Source organism: Peromyscus maniculatus, chromosome 10 (genome assembly GCF_049852395.1).
Source record: "Peromyscus maniculatus bairdii isolate BWxNUB_F1_BW_parent chromosome 10, HU_Pman_BW_mat_3.1, whole genome shotgun sequence".
NCBI classification, from domain to species: domain Eukaryota; kingdom Metazoa; phylum Chordata; class Mammalia; order Rodentia; family Cricetidae; genus Peromyscus; species Peromyscus maniculatus.
Genome location: NC_134861.1, coordinates 58,196,211 through 58,219,404, shown reverse-complemented (window position 1 = coordinate 58,219,404; position 23,194 = coordinate 58,196,211). Strand labels below are relative to the sequence as shown.

The 23,194-nt window shown below is 41.1% G+C and overlaps 1 protein-coding gene across 2 annotated transcripts in view; it reads left to right on the top strand.

Annotated features, from left to right (window-relative positions):
- Positions 1-2,913: 2,913 nt before the first annotated feature.
- The window catches only part of Arap2 (ArfGAP with RhoGAP domain, ankyrin repeat and PH domain 2), a 183,066-nt gene continuing 162,785 nt past the window's right edge, over positions 2,914-23,194 (top strand). Inside the window, exons 1-2 of one of the 2 annotated variants that reach the window (XM_076546320.1) lie at positions 2,914-3,202; positions 18,511-19,426. In XM_076546320.1, coding sequence (XP_076402435.1) covers positions 18,531-19,426 — 896 coding nt within the window. In that variant the 5' untranslated portion in view covers positions 2,914-3,202; positions 18,511-18,530. The remainder of the gene's footprint in view (positions 3,203-18,510; positions 19,427-23,194) is intronic. The other variant, XM_076546321.1, reaches the window with a different exon arrangement.

Here is a 23,194-nt window from a genome sequence, read left to right as displayed (position 1 = left end):
TTTGCCTGCTGCATCTAGAACTCTAAGTTTTCTATCTGGCAAAATGACATTGGATATTTTATACAAGATGAAAGATTACTTTAAATTTCTTGTGTAAGCAATCCTGGCTACCAGAGATTTTTGCAAATATCTTGAGAAGAAAATGAAACTGTAACTTAGGTCTTGGAGAACCCTGGGAGAAAAAAAAAACCCAAAAAAACAACAGAACTAGAGGCACTGAATAGTTACTATTTCCCAGGTGCCTTAGCTGTACAATCACACTGTGTTCTAACAGTCACTCTTTTTACTGGTGGAGAAACCAGAGCCCAAACTGTTAAGAGAATGTACTCAAACTGCCTCAGCCCACATGGTACATTCAGCCCCCTCCCAAAGATCAGCCTTTTGAGGCCCAGCCCCATTGTCTTCATCAGAGACAATTCCTGGAGAAGACTGGTTTGGAACTGTCCCCTCTTAAGGTCCAATGTGATTGTGTAAGTGACTCGCCTCCTGTTTTCTTTCGATTTCTTGTTGGTGGGTAACACCACTATATCTTCCTTCTTCAAAGAGCTGATGACGTCATTACATGTCAAGTAAAGTGCCTGGAGCGGCAGAGGTCATGCAAGTGGTCAGTGGATGCTAGGGGCTGTTGCGAGGTTAGAGAAAAGGGAAAGAGAGAGAAGAGAGCTGGGAAGGAGAGGGTTTTCCATTATCGCCTCTTTCACGCCAGTGCATCAAGGGTCAAAAAGGGACAGGGGCAGAAGAACAGGTTAAGCAGTTCCATTTGCTCTGTTATCAAAAAACCTAGGAAGCAGGGGTAGGGGCAGGTCACCTTGGAATAACTCCAGCCTCCGTGGAAAATACTGGGAACAGATATATATTCTTGGCAGTCCACAGATCTCCATATCTTAATTCTTATAGAAAGTCAATTTCTTTGTCTACTCGGTCCTCTTAATGCCTCACTTAAATAATTGATGTAGTACTAATACAGCCTAGATGTGCTCAATTTATCTGCTATTTACCACTTAGCCTCTATCAGCTTCAATTAAGCCTGCATTTATAAAACTGGAAGAATTATTTCAACTCAGAATTGCGGCATATAAAATATGTATTGGGTGTTTGGCTAGAGACTGGTGATTAACAAGCAATTAATAAGAGGTAGCTTTTACCATCTTTCTGGAGCCATCTTTTCTTTCCCTTGGTATATGAGGGTTCATCATGCCGACTTGGCATTTATAAGCAGGGTATGCAGGCCGTGGTGGAGGACAGTTTTCCTTCCCACTCCCGCTAGGAAACAAGTGTGCCTTGCAGCACTGAAATCCTTCCCCAGGGAGAGGGCAGCACCTAGAGACTGTTTGGTAGTTGTTTACCGTTGTATCTTCAGTGTTCTCTGTTCAAATTACCAACCAGAACAATGTCAGCAAACTCCAAATACCCAAATAACAGAACCAAGGAACTAAGATATTGTAAGGAGGCCCCAGACCCTAATTATTTCGTAAAACCAATCACGAAAAATAAATTGAAGACAAGTTAAACTTGACCTCCTGAGACACCATAACTGATGTAAGAACACTTGTATATTTATAACCTGTCTTGTTCAGGGAAGGATTTAAGAAGGCTAATGAAGATTAGGGGGAAAATATGTAAGAACTGTTGGGAAAGAAAGAAAGAGACACTAAGAATACAGGACTAAGATGAATCCAGGAAAGAGTCACGCACAGAAAATTTGTTGTAAACACAGTGGAAAGCAAAAGGAAAAAAAACAGACAAACAAACAAAAACAATTCTGCGGACTTTGGACAAAGCCAAGGAAATGTGCTTAGGAAATGGGGTGAAGCGTTTAGTGCAGAAAGAAACTGAAGTTCTGGGGCTTGCCTTTGCCACCAGAACCGCCCTCACGAGGATGGGGGCGCTTTTGGCTGGGGCTGTAGTCTGAAAGCTCTTGGTGATGTGGATTCACAGAGGCCTGGGCTCCACACTGAGAGCTTCAGCCATTATCTTATTTTCATAATAAGGTCTGTGCTTCACTGTAATTGCATCACTTTCGTCAACAGATAGAGCGCAAAGATAAGGACTTTCATGTTTTAAGAGAGAGAGAAATTCAGGTAGGTAATCTATTAAAAACAAGCAAACAAACAAAGCCTTAAACAGCAAAGCAAAGCAGATTAGGGATGACCCTACTTGCTCTCAGGTAGGTTTCTGGGATCCTCTCTTTTCATCTTATGGACAAGATCAGGCAAGGACTGGCTCAGAGAAGAGAAAGTCCTTCCAGGTTCTAACAACCCCAAAGTCTGAGACCTTTGCCCAGGTATACATGTTCCTCTGGACACTGACGTTAGGTTGCTCCTCAGATTCATCTAGAAAAGGGGATCTTAGTCTCTGGCCACAGCGGAGACTGGGAGAATCCTACTGAAGGGTTGGCCAATACGCTGATTCCGAGAACCTGGTAAAACCGGTGTCTTAGATGAGTATGAAGTTTGGGAAACGCTGAGGCAACAGGGAAAGTTCTCGGTGGGGTAAGCTTCTGCAATCAGAGGCGGCGGCAAGGTTCTGTCCCTTCGGCGGCCACCAGCCTAGATCAGCACGCCCAACCCCGGGCACCCGGCAGTAAGAGCCCAGCAAGGGTCCCTACCGGAGGGTGGCAGCTCCGACCCCACACCCCGAGACGCACCCTCCCCTGGTCCCCACTGGGCGAAGGCGCTCCAGGTGGCCTGGGCGGCAGGCGCGGCCAAGCGGTGGCAGGCTGACTCAGCCGCGCAGCAATGCTGCGGAACCGGGACGGCCTGCCCTGCCACCCCCGCCGCTGAGCTCGGGCCGCCCCCGCCGGCCGCGGATCCCCGCCCCCGGGGCCCGGGAGGAAGCACCCGGGCGCGGCGCCGAGCACCTGGGCGGCCCGGGCGGGCGCCGTTTCCGGGGCTGCGCGCTCGCCGAGCCCAGCCGCGCTCCCGCCTCCAGGTGCGGCGCGGGGTCCGCCCGCCGGTGACAGCGCCCCACGGGGACAAGCCGGCGCTGCGCTGCCCGGGCTCGGCGGCCGCGCGCGAGGCGAGTCCCCGGGGTGGGCTGCCGGCCGCGGGTACAGTCCCCGGGGGGGGGTGGCGGGTGGAGAGAACGCCTCGCCGCGCGCCGCGCTTTCGGGGCTCGCTAGCACAGGGCTCGGGCTCTTCTGGATTGCACCGCTTGGATCGCGCTCCCCCGCGAGTGGGCGTCGGAAGAGAAACCAGAGCCGGTAAGTGATCTGAAGGCTGCACTTTGCTTCTGGGATTTGACCCGCCCGGGTGACAATCCAGTCCACCAGACTCGGCCTCATCCCTCCCCCCCACCGCCCCACGCCCCCGACCAAAAGGCAGCCTGGGCGAGTTCCAGGCACCGACTTATTTTCTTGGTAGAGGTAATGACTTGGGGCTCCGTGCTCCCCCGCACCCTGCTGGTTACACACTTAAGACGGCAGCCCTGTTAATTAACTTTAATTACAATCATTCGGCCTCCACCTGCCTGAACCCAGCACTGTACCCGGGGACCTCTCCAGAGTGCATTTACCAGGCAGCTCTTTCTTCTTTGGTGTGGGAAACAGTTCTCGTGGGAGACTTGGTGTCCATCTATTAATTAAAGTAAGTTTTATTTTACTTCATTCTGTCTTTTTTCCTTTTAAATCAGTCTTGGGTTTCTTTGTGGTGATCTGGAGTTACTTTGATTTGGAAGAAGGTTTGTGGAGTTGTCTTGTGAACCTTTGATAATTAGAGGAAAAATACGAAAGAAGTGACGAGCTACACTGTGTGCAAAACTCTCTCAGGCTCTTGGAAGTTGATAGAGTGATACCAAGTTTGTCCTTGAAGTATAGGAGGCTTAGGGGCATATAAGTTGTTTTTTAAAGTATTGAAATAAGCTATTTTTAAAAGTACATTTAATCGGATGTCATTGTTATTACCAATAATAGCATTGTACTTAGGAGCCCAGTATTGATTCTCCTCACTTAAGCGCTCTGCACCAGAAGTGTAGGGAGCATTGCCTGTGTGCAAGTGGTTATGATTGCAGTAACTTTTTGAAGAACAGGAATCTCTAGAAGAGTGTTATTTATGACTTTTATACACTTACAAGAGAAGTGCGGAGGGTGAAGGCACTTGGTATCCCACCATTTAACAATGTTTAAAAGAGAAAAAAAGTGGGTCGTGCAAGTAGGCTACATCCTAAAATGGAAATATCCCTTGGCTCCCATCCAAGGAGAGACTGAACACACATTTAAGGTGGGTCTTCACACCAAGAAGGTGTTATATTGCCTTTGTGTGTCAGAGCCAAAGATTTTTTAAAAAAAAAATAAAATGTACCTAGAGGGCAAGTCAAATGGCTTGTTAAAACTGATTTATGTGGATCTGCTGTCTTGTATTTTCTCCTTCCTCCTTTAGCCTCTCAGATGGGTTTTATGGGTTGTCTGTGAAAGGAGAGGCTGATGGTCCACTTAAAAACAAATTCTTGTTTTCCTGACATCCATCTCAAGTTCCCAGCTGTGAGGCTCATGGGCACTCAATGAATGCTTTTCAGATTAAACTGCTTTTAGTTACCATGGTTAAGTAGAACTCAGGTTATAATGAATTACAGTTTTGAAAACCTGCTTCTGGGGATTCTGGGCTACAGACTTCCCGAGGTCCAAGGAGACTTTGCCTTTTGTTTTGTTACTTTGTAACACACTTCCTTGCAGCTAACTCAGTCTGGTGAAAGTGATGTAAAATTCGAAGTATGAATGGCAGCAGATGCTTTAATAGCTCCTGTTCTCACATATCCCGCCACCTCTTCAGATTTGTTTATTGATTTGAGTATTGGCCTTTGCTTTTGTGCATGCTGGACAGTGGAGTGTTTTGGATTCTTTGTAAAACACTCATCAGGTGGATTACTTCTCTTTACTGCTGGAAATATGCCTTTACTTGAACCAAACACGGTGACTATAAAAGTAGAGGGTATGGGATGCCATCTTAAATCATTTCTACCTTAGAGTGTATTGTATTAGATTTCAAAAAATACTGGTCAGGGGCTGGCTTGATGGCTCAGCCAGTGAAGATGCTTTCCACCAAGCCTAATGACCTGGGTTTGATGCCCAAGACCCAGGGCTTTATGGTGGAAGGAGAGAACAGACTCTAGCAAGTTGTCACCTGACTGCCATACAGATGCTGTGTCATCCCACACATGTACACACACACACACACAAAATAAATAAATAAATAAATAAATAAATAAATAAATAAATAAATAAAGTAGGTAAAATGTCACCCTAATCAAATATGTAATAGTTGTGAAGTCATTTGGCTCACTTTTTTTTTTCTTGATTGCAATAGCAGTGGTATTCCAATTGTTCTGTCTGTCTTGAAGTTTTGACTCAGCAGAGCAGACTTTTCTACCCATGCTCAAATGAGAACAACGGTGTTCTGATATGGGGAAGGGAAGCATTTTGTGGAAAAGCATTGGTGAGAGGTGGAGAGAATTCTTTTCTGACTTAGACGTATGAAGAGGGACTAATCTGGGATGGGTTGTTTAAATTGCTTACCATTCCTGAAGGTTCTCAAAAAACAGAATGTAAAACAAAAACAAAAGCAAACAAACAGAAAACCTCCACTGGCTATGCTGTGTAGCCGAATAGGAGGAGAGTAAGACTGGGTCTGTGCGCCAACAAAGGGAACTGGTCTTTTCCTGGTTGTTAGATGACTTGGACTACAGGGCTGGAGATCGTCAGAGGGCTGCGCAGAGCTTTTCATGGCATTCTCAAGAAGTGCAGACTCTTCAGTTTTCCAGGTCTTTGGCTAGCACCACCTGATATCACAACTTGTTGAACTCTAGGTCCATTGCACCTACTCTGTCTTCTTGCTGTGGCCTGATGTTTATCTTCTCTTGCTGTGCCTCCTTCATGGCCTTTGGTCTGCTTTCAGGTGCTGGCCCTTGTTGTCTCCACCTGTGGCCTTTCTTCTTGAAACCTTCCTTATTCAATAGCACGTACTCTCATTGCAGTATTTGGAAAGCTCTGACTTACTATAGACTTTAAGCATACTCCTCAAGTTGATGGGAGACTTTTAGAATCCCTCATTCATCTTAAAGGATGGTGCCAGATCTCTGTGACTTACATAAAGCATTATATTGCAAACCCTCTAAAAGCCAAGGTCACAAACTCTGAGTTTTCCCATTGCCTCAGAGTAAGTGTTATTTTGCATGCATCTTCTCCAGAGAACATTGTTCTGTCTCCCTAGTCCTTCTTCACTTGTACTGAGCAATTTGTCCCAGGGCCGATAGTTTGTACCCATGCCATTTCCTTTGCGTATTGTCATGTCTAAGCCTGATCTTTTTTTAAACTACTGGAGGGAAGACATTGTATCTTCACTTTGTAGCCCTTGACACTGTTCGAAAGTAAGATAAGAAGTACTGTTATCTTGAACTGAAAATATTTCCCACTATTCTCTTGGATAGAGCAGTGTTCCTTAAATATTTACTGAAGGCAAAAATGTAAACAGAGGGGCATATGAGTTCAGAGACAGTTGGAGTACTTGTCTTTTCATAAGAACAAGAGACTTTAGGAATCACAGCATCAAGAGGAAGCTCTTGAATTCAGTTGGAAAAGAGGTCAGGGTGCTATTTATAAATGCAGAGAGGAAACATTCACAGTAGGCTATTTTGAAACATCTGGTTGTTGGTCTAAAAATGTGGCTCTTAAATTCAGAGAGATGGTGAATAGATATTTGTACTACAACATTGAGATGTAATACACATAAAAAAGTATGTTTATATCATAACTCTACATTTAAAGGACTTTGTACTGAACTGTAGTATTGTTTCAGTTTTTGCCTGGGTTAATTGAACTTTAAAGCTGAGGTTAAACCAGCCTGCCTCTCAGTTCAAGGTTTCGAAAGCATCAGGTTCAGTTACAGAATTGCTCCTGACTAGTTAGGGCCAGGAAAGGGCCTTTTCCCAATAGAAGCATTTCTAGATATTGGAGCACATGGGTGGGCATCAACCATAGCAATGCGGGTTTCTGCTTGTCATTCCTCATGGAAACTGTGGAAGATAAACTCTTTCTTTGGTTGTTCCCAAACCATGGCTTTACTTCAAAGATTTCTCCATTATAATTTAAGAGAAATTTCAAACCTCAACTAATTAACTTAAATGTAGATGGGAACTTAGAGAGATGTATTGTGGCCAAGAAGATTATCAAGCACTTAACTATTAAGATGATATCTAAAACACACTAATGTAGGCATTCGACATGGCACAGTGCAATAACCCCTCATGCTCAGTAAAGGAGTTAACTTTCCTGGTTTTGACAGAGGTACTGAATTCTAGATTGCAGAGTTGTGTTTTTCTGATTGCACAGGAAGTAAAATAAAAATGTCTCAGAGTAATTTTTCCCCTTGATCCAAAAGCCAAATGATTTTGCTTAGAATCTGGCTATTTTAAGATCAAGTTTCACTTATTTTGCATCTAGCAGCTAGCTAATGACTAAATATTTGCTGTTTGCCAGAAACCATTGAAAGGGCCCTGTGCATATTCAAACATTTCCCCCTTAAATACAGCCTTGAGTTGTATGCATTATTATGTTCCCTGCTTATCAGAAGACTATAGTGAGACTCAAGAGGGAAAGACATTGTTGAAGTCCACAAAGATTGTGTGCAACAGAGCTGGGAGCTTTTGTAATCATTGTGGTCTGTGTCCTAAGTCTAAAGTTTTCCAATCTCAAGACACTAATCATGTCTGTATCTCACTAGGTTAAGAATGCTGTGCTTACTTCTTGTTAAGTGCTTTGCAGTTTATTAGAAAAAACATTACAGTCTTCTTTTAAAGAAAGGTGATATTACCATGTAGGCCAAAGAGTAACACTCAAACCCAGAGCATTCATATCATATGATATAATTAAGTGCAATATTGATTAAAATAGATGAATTAATAATAACCAGCACTCATCATTTGCTTGTAGTTCATGTTAGATCGGTGTGTGTGTGTGTGTGTGTGTGTAATGTGTATATGTGTGGTGGGTTTGTGTACGTGTGCATGTATGTATGTATATGCATATACATATTTACACACACACACACACAGTTGCACCTGTGTGTGCACCCCAGTGATAAGGGTAATAAAAGGAGGAGGAATGGAGGGGGAGGGAGGGAGAGGATAAATAAAATAAATAAAAATGTAGAGAAGCCTGGATTGGAATTCAGGCATTATGGTATCTAGTGTTGGTGGAATTAATAAGGGATTAAGGGCAGATGGAATGGGAAAATCTCACAGACTGATAGTACTGCACTTTCAAGATGGAACTGTCAAAGGAGGGGAAGAAAATGTACACAGAGTTCATTCTATTTCCCCTCTCCTCTCTGCTTTATCAAATTACCATCTCAACCATTTTGGAAGTGTACAGTTGAATAGTGTTACGCATGTTTACATTCTTGTAGAACAGATTTCCAGGACTTTTTCCTCTGACAAAACTGAATCCTTATGCCCATTAAACTGCTCCTCACTTCTCTATCCCTCCTTGACGGTCACCAGTTTACTCTTGATTCCTATGAATTTGGTCACTTCAGATAATTCTTCAAGTGTGTTCATATGGTGCTTTCCTTTCTAGGACTGGTTTATTTTACTTAGCAGAAAGTGGTAACAATTCAACATTGCAATAGAATTTTCTTTCTCTTTCTGTCAGCATCTGTATGTGTTATGCATCCTTGTGTGCGTACCTGCTTGTGTGCGTGCAGGTGTGTGGGTGCACATGCATGTGGGGATCTCAGGGTAACCAGAAAGGACCTAAGTCACTTTCTGTCTTACTTATTCATGTAGGGTCTTTCCTTTGAACCCAGAGCTCACACCTCCTGCTGTTCTAGCTAGCCAGTCTGAACTCAGAATCTCCTGTCTTTTGTCTACTGAGTGCTGAGATTATGGGAAGGCTGCCGCGCCCACCTAGTCATTTACATGGATATTGGAGACCAGAACTCAAGTCCTTATGCTTGCACAGCATGTATTTTGCTGACAGCCAGCTCTCCAGCTTTCATTTCTTTAAAAAAAAAAAGACTACCTCTCCCATTGCTTGTGTACACATTTGGATTATTCCATTCATCTGTCTACATACATTGGGTTGCTCCATTTGTTCTCAATGGAAGTTAAGTCTTTTTGTGTCAACTCTTTCTCTTGCAGTCCAGATATATTCTTGCTCTCACCACTGCCTGCTTGTTTAATCAGTGGAGATGGTTTTGTTCTTAATTGATTGACTTTGGCTTAATATTTTGCCGGGGGAATTCTACCACAGTTACACATAAACTATCTTTCTGCAATGGTAGGTGCAAAATAAATGTTACTAAATGGTTCTCGTTGCTATATAAAATGACATCAAAGATGTTTTCCATTAACTTGTTATTGGCTGTTAAATCTGGGGCAATTAACATGTAAATGAACTGAGGCTTTTATATTTAATGATCTATGTGGACACCCACACCCATGGTCAACCTAAGAGTTGTATAAGACTTGAGCATGCCAACTATGGAATATAATAATATAAGCAGCACTCTTTAATACAGTGGTCTTCAACCTGTGGGTCGCCGCCCCCTTTGGGATTGCATATCAGGTATTTACATTATGATGCATAACAGTAGCAAAATTACAATTATGAAGTGGCAATGAAATGATTTTATGGTTAAGGGGTCTTAACACCACCACAGGAGGAAGTGTATTAAAGGATCTCAGCACTAGGAAGGTTGAGAACCACTGGTGAACCTTGAGTGTTCAAGCACAGGACACAAATGAGAGGAAGAACATGACACGATCACCTTTCTACCATTTGATTAATTGGGCAGCTAAAATGAAGCATTAAGGCCAAAAGCATGAGTTGTGGAATCCCACCTCTAGAATTTTGGCTTCACTGTTATCTCCTGTTTTAAAAGCCTTTGGGTCTAGGACCTGTTTCCCAAGAGAGAGCTGCAAGAATAACAGGAGTCCCTACACAGATGGTTCACAACAATGGGCTGCTGTTAACAATGTAAGTCCTAGGAAAAAGGGAAGAGAATAAGTGTGTCTCAAGAAATGGGGATGGGCTAGTGGTTTAAATTAAGAACATGAGGGTTGAGAAGATATAGCCGGTGGGTGATCACACTTAAGAAAGATGACCAGGTTGAGGAACTTGTCTTCCTAGAAGGAGTTTAATTTTGCCACATAATCAATAGAGTCGGTAAAGAAATGGCAGTGGGGAGGGATATCGAACAGTCAACTTTTATCTTGGGGCTAAATACACAAAGCCATGACAGTAAGGGAGTTAGTTTAGAACTTCAACTTTCTAGTCTGCTTTACACAATGGAATTGAGTAAAATGGGGAAAAAACACATTTTCTCAGCATCACTTTCTGTTCTGCTTGGTTGTGTGGAACAAGATGTTGAATGTGTTGTCTTTATGGTTAATTGGAGTTAATATCTCAGTATGAAACAATAGACTTGTTTTTTGCACAACTATCATGATACCCATTTCTTAAGACTATATTCTTCACCAAAGCAGAGGTGAACTTCCTTACACTCTGTGGCATAAATTAGTTTGTGCAGCATCCTATTGACATGATGCCTTTTAATCTTCCAAGGAATAAGCTGCATGTCGTCTAAACATTTGCTGGAAAGTTGAAGGCAGAAACAGTTTTCTCTTTAACCATCTATAGTTCCCACAACATATAGGGAACTGATTTGTTGTAGGGAGTGAAAATTGGTACCATGGTAGGATATATTACATCACCTCTCTTGTCTGTGCTACTCAGTCATTGAGATGAGTAGAAACAGTTTCTAGTATCCTTTGGCTCTAACCCCAAGAGACAGTACCAATCTACTGGGAACTACTGTTCTGGAACACAATAATCTTCCATTGTTATTAGACTCTGTAAGACATGCATTGTAGAAAATTGAAAGTTACATTATTCACTTAGCAGTTCACCTCCTCCCCCTTTTATTGCTATTTTCGAAAGTTCCTCTTAATCATGTGACTTTATGATTATTAAGCTTATTATTTCATTAAAATTGCAGCTTCTAATTCACCTAAAGTTAAGGTGATGTGTTTTCTTAATGGATTAAATATATACTGAAATTCAGTTTTGCAAATGCCCTTTTTTCCTCCCATAAGGAATTAGAATCCATAAAGGTGATTTCAGAACTTGCCTGACTGAGCAAGCAGTGCCCTTTATTTAATGAAGTGGCTGAGGTATCAACCAAAGTTGTCACTTGTTTCCTTTCCTGGTTCAAAGACATATACCAAATTCTACTGGGAAAGGTACAGACAGGTGAAGTGGCCTGGTTTTTCTTACATGAGGCAGGAGGAGAGGTTGTAGGTACCCAGCAGATGATTTGGAGTGGCTCCCACTGATTTTCTGCCATATTTGGCTCATACCCTGAAGCCCTCTTAATAATTCGATGGATGGGAGGAATCCATTCTCTCTCTGGTCCTTACTAGCTTCCTAACTTAGAAAGACTGAATTTTAAAACAATGAATACTTCCTATCTGTCATCCTGAATAGATAAGAGGTGTCAGGTAGTTAAAAAAAAAAAAAAAAGTGGATTGGGCACAGTTAAGTACAGAGTGGTGAGTAGCAAGGCATGCTTACCAGTGTAGCAGGTGGAGGAAACCCTCCCAGAAAAAGGGACATTTGATGAGACCACGCAACTTATGGAGTGAGCAATGAACCATGGGAATGTGAAGTATACACTGGTGTAGTTTGTTGTTTCACTCTTTGGTATTTGGGGGCCCACCACCCAGCTCCAAAATAAATACATGGTGTCTTATTCTTATTTATAAATGGCCAGCCTTAGCTTGGCTTATTTCTAGCCAGCTTTTCTCAAATTATGCTATCTACCTTTTTGCCTCTGGGCTTTTATCTTTCTCTATTCTATATACCTTTCTTTATTTCTTACTCTGTGGCTGGCAATCTAGCTGGGTGGCTGGCCCCTGGTGTCCTCTCTCTACCTTTTCTTACTCCCCATCTCTCTTCTCTACTTCCTCTTCCTATTTATTCTCTCTGCCTGCCAGCCACACCCATCCTTTTTTCTGCCTAGCTATTGGCTATTTAGCTGTTTATTAGACCAATCAGGTGTTTAGACAGGCACAGTAACACAGCTTTACAGTTAAACAAATGCAACATAAAAGAATGAAGCACATCTTTGCATCATTGAACAAATGTTCCACTACCTAAACAAATGTAACACATCTTCAACTAATAGTCCACAACACACTGGAGATTGAGAGAGATGGAAGCTCAAGAGAGAAAGGGTCTATGTTAGGAACAGGCTGAGGCCAGTTGGTAGTTGTCAGTGGAGCCAGAAAGCCAGGGATAGTGAATTTGGGAAACTGTGGGGAGTGTTTATGATGTGGCTTTTGTTATAAAATTAACCATAATGCTTCAGGTATTAAGAATCTGGTGTGTGCAGGGAGGGTGCCAACACAGAGTTAGGGATATTGGTTCAGGAATCTACTGTAGTGGTCTAAGGTAAATAAGAAGCTAGATTGAGTGGTAGCAGCCTGTGGCAGCAGGGAATTGAGGCTATGTAACTGAATTCAGGGTGGAGCTTGGTAAGATGATAAAACTGTTTATTAAGTGACACATAGGTCAGGCTTATATCATATGAGTCTCAGTGGTGTTCCCCTTCTGTGTGCTTCCTCATTGAAGTGCATCAGGATAGGCTGGTCATGTGCACAGTCATGTTTGTAATGCCCATCATTTGTACCATCCCTCAACATATGCCGTAAGACGTCTATAAACATATACTTTGACTGGCATTTATTGGGAAGCCTTAGAAGGTGATCAACATCTTGACAGAATGTATTATGGTAAAATAATAATGGGAAATAATAAATAATAATGGGATACCCTGACTTAGCATTATGTCTCTTAGTTGGGTGTTATAAATACTTCAAATGTATTCTTCTCACAACAGCCTGATGGGGGAGGTATAGGAACTGCTTGTACCCATTTTCGTGTTGAGGAAACTGAAGTATAGAGAGACTAAATACCCACATGCACAAGGTTTGTAGGTGGGGACCTATTATTTGATCCAGGTCATTTTGGTTTAGACTTTCTGCTTTTATACCCATGGAATGTGCAGAATATGGCTAAGACTGGTCTGAATGTGTTCATCCTCTCAGATCATGTGTAAAACCAGGATCCTCTAGAGTAGCAGTCTTTAAATGTGGGACCTTTGGGAAGTGGTTAACATTCGTGGATGAGATTAGTGAGTTTATAAAGTTGAAAGAGGGAGCTTTTTATCGCTTTTGCTCTTCTGCCAAATGTAAGAGCATATCTGGGAGGAGCATACCCTCCCCAGACACTGGAACTCCAGGTCCCTTCCTCTTGGATTGATTGTGTTCCAGAACTGAGAGCAATGCTATCTATTGTTTATAAATTATCCAGTCTAAGGTATTTTGTCCCAACAGTCTAACTAGTATGAAAAACAAAACAAAACAAAACAAAACAAAACAAAACAAAACAAAACAAAACAAAACAAAACTCTCTTAGTCTTTGTGATCTAACAGAAACATAGCTTTCTTGCTTCTTTTCTCTACAACACAACAAACACATTTCCTTCTCCATGTTCCTTCAATTACCCTTTAGGGCAGTGATTGTCAACATGTGGATTGAGACCCCTTTGGTTGTCCAAAAACCCTTTCATAGGGGGTGCCTAAGACCAACAGAAAACACAGATATTTACATTAGGATTCATAACAGTAGCAATATTACAGTTATGAAGTAGTGGCAAAATAATTTTATGGTTGGTAGTCACCACAGCATGAGAAACTATATGAAAGAGTCTCAGCATTTGGAAGGTTGAGAACCATTGCTTTAAGGTATTAAAAGATCAGGATAACCTTCAAATGGAGACTGAAATGTTCCTTTCTCCACATACATCTATATCTATCACCCCAGAACTTTATAAATGGTGTGGAACACATTAAAAGGGTGGAGAGAAGTTGGTAGGGGTGGTAGAGATGGTTTCAAAGCCAGAATAAAAAAAGAAATAGGTGTGTGTGTGTGTGTGTGTGTGTGTGTGTGTGTGTGTGTGTGTACATGTACACACACAGGCTTGTGTTGTGTTTTAATGCCTAGTTTTTACCTTTCTTTGTCATATGCATATATTCTTGTGGGTGGCTGAATCAAGGAAAGCAGGCCAAAGTCTATACTCGAAACTCCCTCTGTGCAGTTTATCATACTGAGTAGGGTTAAAGAGCCTGGTTCTTTTTCATGACATGGAATAAGATCTCCTTCCATGGACCCTAAACTCCTCTCTACAATTTTTAGCTCTGGCCCTGTACTTTCTCCAAGAATAGAAAGGAATCAGCAGTGGGAACTTACAAATAGTGAACATAAATCCTGTAATGGAGTTGAATGTACAGTATGGGTGACCACTCGGCAGTGTGTTAGTGGAATGGCTTCTGCCACTTGACCTATACCAAGGCTCTAGTACATCTGAGTATTTACATTTTACAGAAAACGAAACTGACTCATCGCTTTGGACCTGTATTTGAGTTCATGCTTCTAGGAAGTGAAGGAGGCAAGACCTGAACATAGTTTGACCCCAGATTTGTGTGCATTGTATTGTGTGCAGTGTGTTAAGAAGGTTTTCCACTCAAGCGAAATGAGTGATAAGGTGTGCTAGAGCAGACTTGAGAACTGTAGAGGATTTGGAACTCTTAATTACCAAGTTTCAGTACACAACCCAATCACGTTTGGATGGTGGTAAGAGGCATTTCTAGTCCTGCGATCCGTAGGTGTTGCTGTCTAGCAGATTCCTACACCAGTCTCTGGAGAGCCACTGAGTCATACCATGCCTCCCAGTAAACCCTGGGAAGTCAAAGCACAGAGGGCTGCTGCCGTCTCATATTTAAGAGTGGTCCTGTCTCTTTGTATCTCATTTCTTTCTTTGGAGCTAAAGTCTCCTAGGAAAAGATAGATATGTGAACACCACTGGTTGCTCAGCCCTTGAAGTCAGGCTGTTAAAAAGTCAGGTCACTGGAATACAGATCTAGTATTAAAGTGTAAAGAACTTCAAGGTCTATGGGTAGAGAGCCTCTTCCATGTCTCCAAACTTGTCTTGTAGTTATACTTAGCGTGGTGAATGGCAGCAGAGAGATGGTTATGAGTAGAACACTGATGTATCTGTCCTTGGTTCAGACACCCAGGAAACGAAGTATGTACTGTGAAAGGAAAGACTGTGTACAAGAACAACACAGATGCACACACAACAAACAAATCTAGCAATACAAGTTCTTCAACCACGTCTCTCCCTGACCAGTCCAGTTCCATAACTCATATTCTAAGCACTAGTTATAGGTACATATGGAGAAAAGGGCATGCTGTTCTATTTTAGGGGTCCAACTGTTACCTACTTAGAGGAGGTAATACCTGCCTCCTCAGAACTATACATGGTGCATAGACAAGCAGATGCAGCATATGCTAAAGGAACAAAAATAACGAGCTTCCTGCCTCAGAGGAAAAAACAGTTAACAATGAGGTGAAGTGAATAAGGGATGCTATCAGACTGTTTGAAATAGTTTGAATATAATAGTAGCGTTCTTAACAGGATTGACTTCCTATAAGAGAACATTTACAAGGCATGATACTTGGCTTATGCTTACTGTTTGCATCAGTAGAATCTGCTGCTATTATTATTATTATTATTATTTATTATTATTATTGCATAAGAGGCTAGCATGTGACATGGCAGTATAAGAAAGTTCAATTTGACAATTTTGAGACCATGATTTTTGATAATTCACTGATACATGGAATGAGGGTTTTATTCAGAAACGGTTGCAGGTTTTTTCAGGCAAAGGGTATTAGCAGGTTCTGGGCCATAGCACAGGCAGCAAGAATGGAAGAGTAGTGAGTGAGACCAGTTGATACAACAAAATACCACAGTCTGTGTGGCTTAGAGAACAGAAACACATTTTTCATAGTTCTGGAGGCCGAGTCAAGCTGCTGGCCTGCAGATTCTGATTCTGTTCTTGTGAGAGCTCTCTTCTTGCCATGTCCTCAGCTGGGTGGAGCTGTTATGACCTGGGCAGGGACATAACAAGCTCTGTGGTTTTTCTTATAAGGATCTAATCCTATTGTATCAGAACAGCATCATTTAAGTAATTAGTTCCCAGAAATCACTGTCTCCAAATCTAGTCCCATTGAAGGCTAAGGCTTTAGCATAGGGATTTTAGGGTGGAGGCCACAACTTAGTCTCTAGCAAAGAATAAAATCAGTAGTTTTCCGGTTCCTTGTATGTACTTAGTGAGACAAGGGTATGCTGGGGTTTTCAAATGTGGGTCTCAGATTTGGGTGACTGGGTGGTAGATGGATGACACTTATGGAGAGATCTGATATTTTCTTTGGATATGTATATGTTTTGTTAAATTTTTTTTTTTTTTTTTTTTTTTTTTTTTTTTGTGCTAATAGGTTTATTTTTGAGGGCTGGTAACCATGACCGTGCCATTTGGAATTTATTTTTCCCAAAGGGACAGTGCTTCTGAGGCTTTTAAATTATTAAGCAATTCATTGTGTTTATAACTTACAACGCGCTGGATCTAAACTCACTTATTTTATACGTTGTAGCAGTTAGTTCCAGCTAGTGTCCTGAAAAACAAAAACAAAACGAAAAACCAAATAAAGAAGAAAGTTTGCACAATCAGCCATATTGGTGGCGTGGGTTAGCTCCCTCCCCCACACCCGCCCTGACACAGGCGTTTCCTGCTTTCCTCTCTGGCATCTGAACTTCTCTGCTTCTGCTGTAAGGCCTGACGAAGGTGGGTGTTCTCTGAAGTTCTATCTTTTGACAGTGTTTGCTGATCTTTTTAAATAGTCAAGGCAATAGCTTGTAACATTTGTCCCCTGGAACATGCTGAGTCTACCCAGCGCCCTTTGGAGGGCAACAGCAGTTGTGGTTTCCAGACAGACTGCAGAAAGGAAATGGCTTAGGGAATTTTATCTTGTTTGTTTTATGTTGTGTTATAGCTTTTATGCAGTTTTTTTTCCCTTGAAGCATGAGGTATAGATAGGTGCACATACTCAACGCACCCATATATCTAGCGCTGATATCAGTTGGCACACACCTGTAATGATTTGCTACTCTTGGGTGAGTTTAGTGCTTCATAGATTTGCCTAAAGAATCAGTTCAAGACCAGTGAGATCACTTTAAGCTTTATTTAAAAAGTAGAAAGGGTAGGGAGTGTCACTCCGTGATAAGAGTGCTCACACAGCATGAATAGGGTCCTTGTCTCCATCTTTACCACTGAAAAAGAAAGAAAGAAAGGGAAGGGAAAGGAAGGGAAGGGAGGGGAGGGGAGGGAAGGAAGAAAGAAAGAAAAAGAAAATTCAAGTAAGGTTAGAAAAAAGCATAAAGCTTTGTTTGGGAGAAAAATGTACTTGCAATGAACACATTGAAGGAAAACATGACCTTTAAACTTTTACATCTCACCCTCGTATAACTATATTTCCTGTTAAGTAATGTACTTAAGAATTACCTAAATTATCTTTCAGCTGGTGTTGTCTTGCATGTCAATATTGATTGTTAACACATAATGCCACCTGCTCTTTTGAAATGTAAGGTGCAAGAGGGTCGGCCTGCTTCTTAAGGGCCAGAAACTAACAGAAGTTAGTGAAGAAAAATTACCAGGAACTTAGACCTCAAGACTGCCAGTGTCCTGGGGACTCTTGTCGAATACACCACCCTGTGAATATTTAATGTTAATTCTAAGTCTTGTGTCTGACTGGCTGCTTACTATTTGACTGGAAAGTAAGCCTTGGGAAGTTCCTAGTAGCACCTGGAATTTTCTTCAGGGAATTACTATCTTCAGATATTATTGGATTGCCCTGTATGTAGGTCTTTATCTTACCCAGCTGCGTGATTCTATCTTTTTGAATGCTTATTATTTTTTTTTAATTTTTTTGGTGACCAGTATAAAACTGTTTCACAAATGCTTTGAGAATTGGTCTTTCTTATCATTTTACTTGTGCTTTTATCAGTTAATGATATAAATAAACTTGTTTTCACATGTATATACATTTCACATTATATTTGTGAGACTCATTTTTTTTTTCTTTTTCTAAAATCTTTTGGTATTATCATAGCATTTCTGGTCTGCAACTTTGTGTTAAGCCTAGGGATTGGCTTTCGATGCGCCAAAGAATCCAATCTCAGCAGATAGCAAATGTACCCTTAATGTCTATTTTGTTTTCACAGGGTAAGTGTAGTGCAAAACTAGGCTTTACTAATTGAAGGATCCTGGGCTGAGAATGGAGTTTGGGGGTAAGGTGCTTGCTTAGCATGTCTGAATATTTTGGCTTGGTTCCTAGCACCACTGAAAGAAACTATTTAATTTATATATAAATATATATATTATATTTCATAGTAATGAAAATATCCTAATTATTTTTTCAGGCTTCAGCATATGAACAGGAATAACATTCTAAAACCAGAAAATAACATTCTGAAAACACAAAAAGTGATAGAAGAAAAAAAAACATAAGAAGTACATGCTTGTGTGTGTCTCATTGTGCTGCTTTTTAAAACTCAGGTAGTAATGAAGCCACCATTATGTCCTCAGTCAGTGAAGTAAATGTGGACATCAGAGATTTCCTAATGAGCATCAATTTGGAGCAGTACCTCTTACATTTCCATGAATTTGGCTTTTATACTGTGAAGGACTGTACATCAGTAAATGATAGTGTGCTACACCAGATTGGAATCTCACCAACAGGACACCGTAGGAGGATACTTAAACAGTTACAAATGATCTTTTCAAAAATGCAAGACATCCCAATATATGCAAATGTTCATAAAACAAAGAATGGCAACACCCCAGAAGAGCCTGACAATCCTCCATCTTCCAGCAACAACACCTGTATAGAATTTTCTGATTCCGTTAGTATTCCTAGACCAGGCCTCACACGGTTGGAGACGGTTACAATGAGTACCTTTGGTGTGGGAAATTGCCAGTCTCCTAAATCACAAGATAAGCTATCCCTTTCTCCACAAGACCTGCCCTTTCCAGAAGAAGAGCAACACCAGACTGTAGATTCTTCGCAAGATTCTTTATTTAGTGGTGTAAATGTTAAAATAGATTCTTTGATTACCCAGAAGGCTGTGGACTGTATAGCTGGAGAAGAACAAACAGGAAAAGTCAGCTTGATATCAGAAAATTCCAGCAAGGCTCTTAGCACAAACCCTGAATGCCTTCCCTCTGTGGACTATCCAACATCAGAAACACATTCTGGAAATGGTACCAATGGCTCATTAGGAAGCTCCCCTCCAGCCTCGTTCTTTCAGTTTCAAGGAGAGATGGTTGTGAATGATCTGTATGTTCCATCATCACCAGTCCACACACCCATGAGAAGCCGGAGCAAGCTGGTCTCCAGACCTTCTAGATCGTTTCTGCTGAGACATCGACCTGTACCAGAGATCCCAGGGCCAACAAAAGCAATTTCAGGGAGGTAAGAAGTGTTTCTGTATTCAATGTGGGAGACTTTATTCATGTTTAACAACAGTATTTTCAAAGTTCCTTCCAAAGGCTAATCTCTGTGTATTTGACCTCTGGATATTTGAACCAGCCTTTCTGTTGTTCTTTTTTTTCCCCCAGATGTTTTACCCCATGTTATTTGTACTACCTGTAACTCCCCAGAGTCTATTTCATAGCCACTGGGGAATGTAGCCTTTCCCTGTTTCAATGGGGCAACATCCATTCCCCCCACCACCCATATTCCTGCCTTTATCCTCTCTCCTCATCCAGTACTGTGTTCCATTAGCATAGATCACATGTTTGAATTGCTGACTCCATCTCTCTACTTCATTATTTACTCTTTGGCAGGGAATGTACTTTTAATGCCAGTTTCTCGTTGCCTGGCACAGTTCTTGGCACCGATCAATAATTCAACACAAATCTGTTGAACTTGGAAGTACATGTGCTAGGCAAGTGGATATAGAAAACAAAACAAAACAAAAAACAAAAAAACAACAACAACAAAAAAAAGGTTGCAGTCTAGTGCAGAAGACAAGAGTAAAAAGATGTCGGAACTACAGTATGAAGCCATGTTCATGGGCCAGAGACCTCTGGAAGCCCAATGAGAGGGGCCCTACCAAATACAAATGGGTTGTGAATATTCTGAGATAGCTAGGCAATGTCAGAGAAGCTGACTTACAACAAAGAGAACCTTTCACCATTTATCAGTTATACCTTAAGTAGTTGGGGTTTTCTCCAGGGATGGATTAGGTATGACTCACCCATCTTTCCACTGATAGATAACACAGGTCTCTACTGGGCATTCAGATGAGATTCAGGCTGATGGCTACTGTAGAGTCTTGAGGCTTCCTGCACACAGGCCAGCACGATTTCTGCAGAGGCTCTTTTGCAGCCTGAATCTGTGGCTGCTGTGCCCTGTGGGACCCTTAGTAATTGAAATTGTATTTGCGAGAGAAGAGGTAACAAGACATCATTGTAAAGTGTAGCAATGTATGACTTGGTTGAATTTAAGTATTTCTAATATATTAGAACATAAAGTCTTTGAAGGCAGAGACCCTAATTCATTTCTCCTTGTCATGATGGGCCTGATATCAATGGCAAAGTCTGGTGTTTCCTGGGAATCAGCAGTAAAATAGCATGGATAAAATATGCAGGCCCTAGCTTGCTCCATGATTTCCAGTCTGTTGTCCATTCGTCACAGAGGCACTACTAGAAGGAGGGATTGTGTATTACTCATTAAGTAGCAATCTGAGGTTAATTTTCTCCGGATCTCAGGGGCAGAGAACTAGTGATATCAGACAGGAAAAAACCTGGTGTTTACCAGAAATCAGTGGTAATAATGTCACAAGCAAGTGCTTAGCTTGCTCTATAATGCCTAGAACCCAACTTCTTTTCCCCTTCTTTTTCGCCTTTCAGCATTTATTTTTAGAAATACTAGGTAACACACCCAAAGTAACTTGAGTTTAAAAATCTCCATAACTAGATACCTGAGGAATATGACTGCTGTAGAAGAAAAAAAAAAAAAACTGAGCAAACAGCACGTTCCTCCTTATATACAATTACTGGAATATGTTACCTGAAAATTTAGCTTATGAAATATATCTTGAGATCATAAAGGAAGATGTTAGTATATGGGTCAAAAAACAATATATTGCAAAACAAAAGTATAATAGTATTAAAATATTAAATAATTTCAATAAAGAAAGTGCTGGTTTACACTGGTGACACTGGTTGGGTCTGCTTGGTTACATTGCTGGGTCGATTTGGGATCATGACTGGGACACTGGATGCTAGTGTGATGGAATGTAATTATAGAGCTATGCTCCCCATAATTTCCAAAGTAACGACTCTAGTAGAGTTACATCATTTATCTCTTCCCTTTGCTCTCTCCTAAACCTACGTATCCCTCCTTGCTTTTTTTTTTTTTCAAATTCATGCCCTCTTTTTTCATTAATTGTTGCTACATGCATAAATGTATATGTATTCCTAAATACAACCTGCTCGGTCTGTATACTGTTAATGTATATATTTTTTCAGGCTGACTGTTTGGTGTTGGATAACAAATTGATGAGCTCTTTCCTTGGGAAGTCTATTTGTCCTACTCCCAGCATTCCTTAGTTGCCTGTATAGTTCTTTGTGTAGACTGGGGCCTTGTGGAATGTCCCCCTTCTCCGGCTGACTTTGTCATGTCTGCTGTCGTTTTCCTTGTTCAGATCATGTTTAGGCAGTCAAATCAGTGAGACTTTAGCAGTATCCATTCTGAAATTACAGTCTCTCAGCAAAGAGTCCTGACCCTCGACTCTTCTAATCTTTCGGGCTCCTCTTCTGCAATATTCCTTGAGCCTTAGGTATGGAATTGGTTTTGTAGATGTATCCAGGCATTGGATCCACAACTCTACATTTTGATTGGTTATAGTTTTCTGTAATAGTCTCTGTCTGTTGAACTGAGACTTTTCTTGGATGAGGGGTGAAGACTACACATATCTGGGTATAAGGGTAAATATAGCACTATTCAGGGATTATGCTAGTTTAGTAAAGTGACAGTTGTAGGTTCTCATTCAAGATTCATGACTTCACTAGTCTTGGGTAGCTGGCTAGGTTTCTAGTACAAAATATGATTTCCCTTTGTTGAAAGGGTCTTGAGTCTAATTAAAAAGTTGTTGGTTATCCCCATGGTATCCATGCCTCTACTGTACCCCTAGGGTTATCATGGCATGCTGGTGTAGTGGAACTCAACTTAATATTGATTTTTCAAAAACAATTATTGCATATATATGATTTGACTCCAGAATGTAGACCACTCATTATTGTGTAACCTTCTAGCTTTAAAATACTTGCTAAATTTGAAGAGTTAAATGAATGGAAAAGCCTAGAGTCTTCCTATGTCAGAAGCTTTCTCTGTGTGAGAGGGGTCTACCATGAGTGTATACAGCAAAACCAAATCCCTTGGTAGCCCCGGCAGATACTGTGAGATGAGAAACCCTAGGTGTAAGTCAGGTGGCATGTGCTACTTTTTGCAAGTTTTAGAAACTATTGATGCTCATATGTAGCTGCACAGGACCTGTGGTGCTGCACCTTCATTCTCTGAGAGTCCAAACGGGGTTTAGAATTAGATGGATGCAGGAATAAGAGGAGACAGCATCACTAACAAGTATAGGAATTGCTGGCAAAGGAACCCTCATAGAGAAGAAAAGGATAAGAAACAATGAGCACCCTTACAAATTTAATGGGGCAAAGGGTAGCCAGTTGTAAAAAGTAAACTAATTCTGTGTAAAATGTAAACAAAAGCTAAGGGTTCTTCTTTTCTTTTTTCTTTTCTTTTTTTTTAATGAAGTCCGTACAGATTACTCTGTCCTTGATGGTAAGGATGCTATTCTTTTCACTGGGAAATTTCATCTTTTGCTTTTAAGAAATAGTGCCAAGGTTAAAGCAGTGCCCTCCCACATGCTGTTTTTAAACACTTACATGAAGTGCCTTTAATTTAAAATAGTTCAAATGCCAGAGTGGTATAGTTTTGACTCCTTTGGAGGGAAACAATCTCCATATCACATGAAAGCCTATTGATATTAAAACTATGAACCTTTAACATTTAGAAGTAAAATAACATTAAGATTAGTTATAAATAATCTAATCCTGGCTGTCTGTGCATTGTTCACAGTGTGGTTTTTAGACTTGGTTATTGAAATCTCTTCTTTTTTTCTATCTTGGAGTAAAGAGAAATATCCACATGCCTTAGGAATGG